General features: G+C 37.5%; 1 protein-coding gene across 1 annotated transcript in view; it reads left to right on the top strand.

Annotated features, from left to right (window-relative positions):
- The window catches only part of LOC106470998 (leucine zipper putative tumor suppressor 2 homolog), a 17,986-nt gene that overhangs the window by 3,181 nt on the left and 5,452 nt on the right, over window positions 1-9,353 (top strand). The window contains exon 2 of the mRNA XM_022399635.1: window positions 7,340-7,876. Within this exon, the coding sequence (XP_022255343.1) occupies window positions 7,340-7,876 (537 nt within the window). The remainder of the gene's footprint in view (window positions 1-7,339; window positions 7,877-9,353) is intronic.

The following is a 9,353-nucleotide window of genomic DNA, read 5'->3' as shown; positions in this document are numbered from 1 at the left end:
AACATTATAACGCCCCCACGGCTGAAAGGGCGAGCATGTTTGGTGGGACGGGGATTCGAACCCGCGACCCGCAGATTGCGAGTCGAGTGCCCTAACCACCTGGCCATGCCGGGCCACGGTAAACAGACACTTCGGTAATGTTAGGGTTATTACAGAAATGAGACAAGTTAATCTAACCCTTCTGTTCCTCACGTTCCATAGAAAAGATGTTACGAAACTTTTTTTTTTCCTCGTTAAGAAGGAATATTTTGAGGGTCATCATCAGGGCCGTTCAGAAGGGGGGGGGGAAACAGAAAAAAAAACGCGAAAGCTAGAACTAGAAACTGACCAATAATTAATTTTACGTTACAATATCACAGGGGGGTGGAACTAATTTTTTTTGGGGGGTCACCGATGATTGAGGGCTCCTTATTTGTTTGACCATTGAACTCAAAGTTGAAACCGCCAAGCTCTATTCCCCGTTCAAAGGGTCATTTCGCTACCGGGTCAAATGTTGGGGGTACGTTCCCCCAATGTTTTCCCCCGGTTTTGCCGCCTATGCACAACACCAGCATTCTCTGATTGTATTACACTTACCCAATCTCTGTAAATTATTGAGGGTGTGTGCCCTCAACTTGTATATCTATCACGGATGGAACATTTTTGGTCATTATCTGTATTGAAAATAGATCTGGAACTTCAAAGTAATGGATATCCGAACGTGAAATATCAGGACGAGACAACTCGATACACGCAGACTAAGCATTTATATTTAATACTTTATATGTATCATTCTCAAGTCAAACTTGTATTCAAGTGTTGTTGTTTTTTTCACTGAAGACTAAACTTAAACGAAACTCGTATGTACAAGGTGACTTTTACAGTGCAGTTTCTGGTTGTCCCGATTTATTACTAGGGGGCGTTGTACAACAACGTTTTCTGTTTCTATGATCTTTCAAACCCTTTTAATTTCATCATTTAAAGTGGTTTTTTTTTGTATTATCCTATTTCGGTGTTAAAATAATAACGCGTCGCCCGGCATGGCCAGGTGGTTAGGGCACTCAACTCGCAATCTGCGGGTCGCGAGTTCGAATCCCCCCAAACATGCTCGCCCTTTCAGCCGTGGAGGCGTTATAATGTTACGGTCAATCCCACTATTCGTTGGTAAACGAGTAGCTCAAGAGTTGGCGGTGGTGACTACCTGTCTTACACTGCTAAATTAGGGACGGTTCGCGCAGATAGCCTTCGTGTAGCTTTGCGCGAAATCCATAACATAACTTACATAATAATAATAACGCCACCTGGTGTAAATACTTGTTTTGCACGCCAGACACCTTTTACTTACCACAAATGCAATAAAATGATTTTGTAAATGTTACGCATAAGTTTATCATTGAAAAAAAAATCACTTTAACTACAATAAAACAACAACAATAATAATTATAAACAGAATGGGTCTTCCAATAAAACAACAACAATAATAATTATAAACAGAATGAGTCTTCTGGTAATTCAGAGATGGGCAGAATGTGTGTCTTTGGCCCGGGTGTGGCCCACTGGTTTTGATATCAGAGGGTCCAAAATTCGAGACGCAATACCGCTGAACACGCTCCGCACTTTCGGCTTTGAACGTGTTATAAAATTGATAGTTAATTTCGTTATTCAGTTCAAATTGCAAAGTCATCGTGGCAGCGGGTGCTTCTGGCTGATCGTTGTCATTCTGGTCAGAAATTCAGAATTAGAGACGTTGTATAAGAACCCTATGCGTATTTGACCTAGCCGCTCGGCATTTAAGGATGAAAAATTTAAATTATGTCTTGATCTTTTATGCTGCAACACGTAAACGTGTTCACGTAACTGAAAAAAAAAACTACGACAATATTTTGTCATTTCCACGTAACTGAAAAAAACTAACGACAATATTTTGTCATTTCCACGTAACTGAAAAAAACTAACGACAATATTTTGTCATTTCCACGTAACTGAAAAAAAAAACTAACGACAATATTTTGTCATTTCCACGTAATCTAAAAAACTACGACAATATTTTGTCATTTCCACGTAACTGAAAAAAACTACAATATTTTGTCATTTCCACGTAATCTAAAAAACTAACGACAATATTTTTGTCATTTCCACGTAACTGAAAAACTAAAGACAATATTTTGTCATTTCCACGTAACTGAAAAACTAACGACAATATTTTGTTATTTCCACGTAACTGAAAAAACAAAAACAAAAAATACACAGTATTTTCTACTGATCAACAGACCATGCTGATAAATATTCTAGTTTTCAAAGTTTTAGTTTTGATGCTAATCCAGAAATGAGCGCACCACGAACTGTGAGAAAAATCCCGGACTTGGTCATCCTACAGATGATAAGAAGGGAGCTTAGCTAAATAAATGAAGATATACATACCTACATGTGTCTTAATCCCAAAACAGCTGAGTCATTCCTGTAGTCTATAATAATAGCAATGGGCATGTCAGTTTTTGAAGCTCTTCATAAAACTACAGAGAGAGAGAGAGAGAGAGAGTGAGAAAGGAGAGGATAAAAAGCTCAGGATTTTAAATACATCGGAAAGGATTAATTCCCAGTCTCAAAGTTCCTGGTCTTTGTATTCCGAGCAGTTGTTAACAAAAGAATTCCGTTTCATTTCTACGAAAAGTTTGGCTCGTTTTATTGGCATGAAGCTTTAGAAAAAAAAATGCTAGGGACGAGAGTAACTGTGTAAGAGATCAGTGTCGAGAAGGTCAAAGGTTTAATTCTCCTTCATTATATATAGCTAACTACGTTCACCTTTTAAAAACATAAGACCATCTTTTAAGTGTATGGTTCAAAATCACTTTGTATTCTTGATAAAAATAATATTTAAGCTTTCATGAATAGATCTTGCAAGGCATAAGTAGCTTAACTTACTGTTAACCCCCATTTCATCGCGAATGGAATGGTCGTTAAATTTTAACTCTATTGTACCTTGGGGTATATTTCACCATTTTCACGTGACGTCGCTAGGAACCTATGTCCTCCCAAACTGCTTTAAAACTATGAATTATTTAACAAAACTTGAGATACAGGTTAAGTAGTTAGCACACAGGATCACCTACAAACGTTGTAATGTTTTCAAAACGAAACTAAAACTCGAGAGCTTTTCAATAGTTGACTATTTTTCTTCAGGAGAACAAAGGAGAATACACCAGGTCTTTTCTACAATATTCCAGTTAATCTACAACAAGACTTTTAACAATATTTCAGTTAATCTACGCCAGGTCTTTTTACAATATTTCACTTAATCTACGCCAGGTCTTTTCAATAATATTCCAGTTAATCTATTCTTCAGCGCTCGAGTTTTGGGTCTCGTTTTGAAAAGCTTAAGATCAATAGTTTAAATTTGCTGATAATCCAGCTTTGTGGATGTTGGTGAACGTTTTTGGGTAAAAAAAAAAGGCGGATGTTGGGAGGTCCGGTGGGCATTTAATAAATGTTTGTTTAAAAATATTACGCCATGGGATTTCGATTGCTTTATATTTTTACGTGAAGGGTTATAATAAAATAGTTGTTCAGATACAGTGTATTTACGTGAAGGGTTATAATAAAATAGTTGTTCAGATACAGTTTATTTACGTGAAGGGTTATAATAAAATAGTTGTTCAGATACAGTGTATTTACGTGATGGGTTATAATAAAATAGTTGTTCAGATACAGTTTATTTACGTGAAGGGTTATAATAAAATAGTTGTCCAGATACAGTTTATTTACCTGAAGAGTTATAATAAAATAGTTGTTCAGATACAGTTTATTTACGTGAAGGGTTATAATAAAAGAGTTGTTCAGATACAGTTTATTTACGTGAAGGGTTATAATAAAATAGTTGTTCAGATACAGTTTATTTACGTAAAGGGTTATAATAAAATAGTTGTTCAGATACAGTGTATTTACGTGAAGGGTTATAATAAAATAGTTGTCCAGATACAGTTTATTTACGTGAAGGGTTATAATAAAATAGTTGTTCAGATACAGTGTATTTACGTGATGGGTTATAATAAAATAGTTGTCCAGATACAGTGTATTTACGTGATGGGTTATAATAAAATAGTTGTCCAGATACAGTTTATTTACGTGAAGGGTTATAATAAAATAGTTGTTCACATACAGTTTATTTACGTGAAGGGTTATAATAAAATAGTTGTTCAGATACAGTTTATTTACCTGAAGAGTTATAATAAAATAGTTGTTCAGATACAATGTATTTACGTGAAGGGTAAATACAAGGGGAAGGATAAAAATGCCCCTTATTACAAGTGGACATTGCTGGGATTAGGCATTTCTCCCGTAATTGGGAATACTTAGAAGAAACAATATATTTTTTTAGTTTCGTACAATGTCAAAGCTGCTGCACGTGCGTGACACGAGGGTGGGGAATTCACTATTCGTAACAAGTATTTATTTGTACGTGCATTGCAGAATTACGTGCGTATATTTAAAGGAGATTGCCCTATTCCGCTAGGGGGCGCGGAACTATTCGTGTATTTCTTGTTTTCTTTTACTTCATTCAATCGCTAGGTACAATAACTTCTTATTCTTTACTTCCTCATGCTGGCTAATATGAAGGCACGTGTGATGACGTTTTCGTGACTTTACAAAGTTTCGTGGGTGAGCCTTTTTCTCAATAAGTGACGTTGACCGTGTTCACCTGTGGGCACTAACTTGCTAGAAGCTCGTCCTTGGCCTTGGCGGAGTGAATCTTGTGTTTTCATAACATATTGCGGCTTCCTGGAAGAAACCTGGTAGGTACACACCGGAAAAACGACAGGTTAGTACACCTTTAAGCACCTGTCGAACTATTTTTTTTGAGCGCAGTAACACCATACAAAACACGACTAGCATAACAGTGCGATCTCTTGCTCCCCCCCCTTCTTTAAATGAACAAACGGGAAAAGTGTTTTCGGTGAGTCAATAAACGAGTGTTTCTGTATATCCCATTGCTGTTATTTCAGTGCTAATGTGCAAAACTAGAGAGATTTATCCCGCTTATGGCGAAACGTTTGGGTAAGCTGTGGTTATTTAAAACTGTGGTTATACACGTACTAATATGATTGGACGATTTTTCTCGCCCTCGTGGAGATTTAGCACGCGCTGCATAATCCACCCATGTGATATCTTTTAATCGATGGTGACCAAATAGATAATTCCAGAAGTTTTGTAAAATTTAAGTAAATTTTTCCAAGTTGTGGAATGTGTGCAAGATTCGGCTGTCAAATTACTACATTTCGGCAGAATTTTACTTGAATGCTCGATGTATAGAAACACAAGGGTAAGCATTTTTTTTTTTTTCTCTCTTACTTTTTAAATATCCAAGTAGAAAACAACTCGTTAGGAATGTCTTCTTGGTGGAGAAATCGTGCATATGGTGTACTTACTGTAATATATGTTGTTGTCCTTAATTAGGGTATCCGGCATGGCCAGGTGGTTAGGCTACTCGACTCCCAATCAGAGGGTCGCGGGTTCGAATCCAGCCCCTTCAACCGTGATATCAATTTAAATGTTTTTGGTAAAATAAATTATTATTTTTTCATATATTTAGCTTTCCATCTTGTAATAGTGTAGTATAGTATTCTGTTATATGTATAATGTGACGGTCAATCCCACTATTCGTTGGTAAAAAAAAGAGAAGCCCAAGATTTGGCGGTGGTGACAAGCTCTGGTCTATCACTGCTAACGCAGATAGCCTTTGTGCAGTTTTGCGCGAAGTTCAAACAAACCAAACCTCAGTGTTTTCTAAAAGAAAAAAAGAAAACCGGTAATTTAAAATAGAGAGGGTGTTCGAATTTTTAAGGTTTTGGGGGGGTCGAGGGCACGAGGGAAGAGATGGGCTGTATGGCACCACAGTAAAATGTTTTAGTATCTATTTTATCAGATAAATAACTTCCTTTTGCGTGTTTATATACCCTTCTTTAACTACTTACAAACATTGTAATAAAGATTTTAAAAATTGAGATGATTTGCAGATTTTGGTAAATTGTTTTAGACGATAAAATAACGTAAGCAAACATTAATGCTTACATGTATGAAGACTTTCACGAATTTGGCTTTGTTACCTTTCTTATCAGCGCGTGTAATCTCGGAGTTGTGGTCATTTTTTTCTTCAAAACTGTTTTAAGATGAACATTTTCACAAGAGAAATGTTAATAACGTGACTCAAATTTAGCACAAGTACAACATTTCTCTCTCCTGCTCTCACACACTTAATGATCTCATAAGAGAAGATGTATAGATCACCCCACTTAATTCACCTATTAATGATCCTGACCTTTCTGTTGCTCGAGTTTGCCATTCGTTTTTATTTACAAATTAAATGCTTTGTACTACGATTTTTTTATTTTACTGTGAATATATGTGGTTGAGGACTTGGCATGAAAAAATAAGTTAAAAGGAGTTGATGGTTTAAAAGTGTAAAATATTTTTCGAAAGGCGGGGTGTGATCTTGTAATTAGCGTTTCTAGTCCGTGGATATGAGGATTCGTGGTTCGCGACTCGTAGCCGCAAAAACATCGCTCATCACTTTAGGGATGTGGGTACGCTATATAAACCCACTATATTTGATCAGACAAGAGTTGGCGGTGGGTGTTATTGACTAGCTGCTTTTTCCCCCCTGTAGTTTTAGCAGTTCAGACTTGTGAACAGCGATGCACAGATACTTGTTTGTTTTATGATTTCGCCCAAAGCTACAAAATTTCTACTTATGTATAGCCGTGCCTAATTCTAATTCTTGGGCTACTCTCAATCGAATAGTAGGATCTCATCGTCACGTTTAGAGTTCACTCACAGCCTTAAAGCGCGGAACACGTATATTTATTTTGACAATGGGTTACAAACTATGAATCTTGGGCCTCACATTCCGGGCACGTTAACCAATGGGTCACACCCGACACACAATGAAACGATATCGAAAGCTTTTGTATTGGTCCTTTTTAAGGTGAAACAAAAACACACGCAGATGAAATCGAATTACTCGGGGCCCGGCATGCTCAGATGGTTAGGGCGCTCGACTCGCAATCTGAGGGTCGCGGGTTCGAATCCCCGTCCCACCAAACATGCTCGCCCTCGTGGGGGCGATATAATGTGACGGTGAATCCCACTATTTGTTGGTAAAAGAGTGGCCCAAGAGTTGGTGGTGATGACTAGCTGCCTTCCCTATAGTCTTACACTGCTAAATTAGGGACGGTTAACGCAGATAGCCCTCGTGTAGCTTTGCGCGACATTTAAAAACAAAATCGAATTAGTCGAGGTGTAAAATATTACAAAGTAAACGCCTTTAATTGTTTTATAAAAGTTTTGACGATTTTTTTTATTTCAGGATAAATCTATCGTTCGACCTGTGGCTTTCAGACCACTGGTAAACTGTTGTCGTCTACGAACACCTATAATTATGAGGAATACCGATCCTAGTTTAAGTCCTCAAGAAACAGACATTGATTTTAAAAGTCACTATGGCAGTACAGTGTCGCAGTCCTCTTCCCTGATCACCGACGACGAGTCCAGATCCTTGACCTATTCCTTGGACAGCTGTGTGAAACGTACGGATACACCAGTGTCGTATGCAGACAGCGGTGACTCGACTCTGAATTTAGAAGAAATTATTCACTCCCCGTCACCGAGTGACAGTGGCGTGGAGGAACTGGAAGCTATGTTGCGAGACAAAGATTCGGAAATCAATCTTCTTCGGGAAACTCTCGAACAGAATGAACAAGTAATCTTTAAAGTTTATGAAGAGAAGGAACAGATGTGGCTCAAAGAGACCAGGAAAATTCGCGCTCACTATGATCATAAGCTTCGGGCCGTACAGCAACGTTTGGTGAAGATGGAGCAAATGCGCAACGCTCAAAAATCTCAGGTTAGTTCATTATATTCACGCAAAATTATATCGCGGATATTGGTGCTAGTCGACTTTGAATTAATGCGCAACGCTCAAAAATCTCGGGTTAGTTTCAGATATTCGCGCAACGCTATATCGCGGATATTGGTGCTAGTCGACCGTAAATTAATGTTAAATTATAAAAAAAAAACGGCTAGTTACCACCACGCACCGCCAACACTTGGCCTACTCTAATAGAATAGTGGGATTTGACTGTTACTTTTCTAACGCAGAGTGCACGATGTGATCCTTGCAGCAACGAGAAGCGAATTATGGGCAATCAGATTTAAAGTTCTGTGCGCTAATAATTAAGATAAATCCCGCCCAGGGTGAAGTACAAAGTTATCGGTTGGAGACATTCTTTTAACTTTACATAAGAAAAAGATCAAACTGTATGAAAGAACGTAATAATTAGGAATTCTTATTTCTATGTTCTAATAAAATATGAAGTACAACCTACATTAATACCATGAGCTACGAAGTACATTTCAGTTCCTTAGTAAGCGTCTTGGGGGGGGGGGGGGTAAAGGAAACTAGGTGTGAGATTTAAAAAGTAAAATAATATATTTTGTTTTATGGGCAGGGTGTAAGCCTAGTGGTTAGCGTGTGGATTGTGAATCGGAGGATCCACTGTTCGTGTCTCGTTACATTACATGAGTAACAAAAACAAATCCTATTTGTTTAAGAGTAGTCCAAAAGTTGGCGGTGGATGTTGTGGACTAGTTGCCCTTACTCTATCATTTCAAAATAGGCTGCGGCCCTTTGTAGCTTTGCATGAAAATTCGATTTCATTTGTCGCTGTCCTTCAGATATTTCCTTGCCCTAAAATTCTAATTTCCCGATAGATTTATCGGGAGTTTAAAACACGTGCGTGTTTCTGGCAAGTAAAAGAAAGTTGGTGTTTTAATTAATCCAGGCAACAGTAATCAGATAAACCACCACAACTGTGCTGTCGCGTGCAGGAATATTCAAATTGAGCGTCAGACAAGAAGATAATCTTGTAACGTATCTCGTGTACCACCTATGCTATTTTTTTTTTACTTTTAAGCGAGGATTGATTTAGTTAATTACTAACGGTACTCATTAATGTATCTATCACTGACTAAAAAAAAATATTTAATTAAACAATTTTTTATTGTTGGTTTCTTAAATATTCCGCTAGGGGCGCTACTTTCCTTATGTTTTGAGAATTTAACTATTGATATTTGATTTAAAAGCATTGCCAAACTAGAAATAAATGTATATAACCCTAAAAACGTACAGAATATATGTATTTATAAATTTCTTAAAATAATAAATTAGTATTCTCTGAAGTACAAAAACTCTGAACCAATCTGTGGATCTATGGTTCGCTCCCCCAAAATATGGCACTTCGCACTTTCGGAGCTGTGGGTGCATTATAAGGCTGACGATCAAATATTAGTATTCAATTAGACTGAGACGCTCGACTCGCAAT

This window comes from Limulus polyphemus, unplaced genomic scaffold, assembly GCF_000517525.1.
Source record: "Limulus polyphemus unplaced genomic scaffold, Limulus_polyphemus-2.1.2 Scaffold4347, whole genome shotgun sequence".
NCBI classification, from domain to species: domain Eukaryota; kingdom Metazoa; phylum Arthropoda; class Merostomata; order Xiphosura; family Limulidae; genus Limulus; species Limulus polyphemus.
The sequence above is the reverse complement of the archived record's forward strand: the minus strand, read 5'-3'. Positions and strand labels throughout refer to the sequence as shown.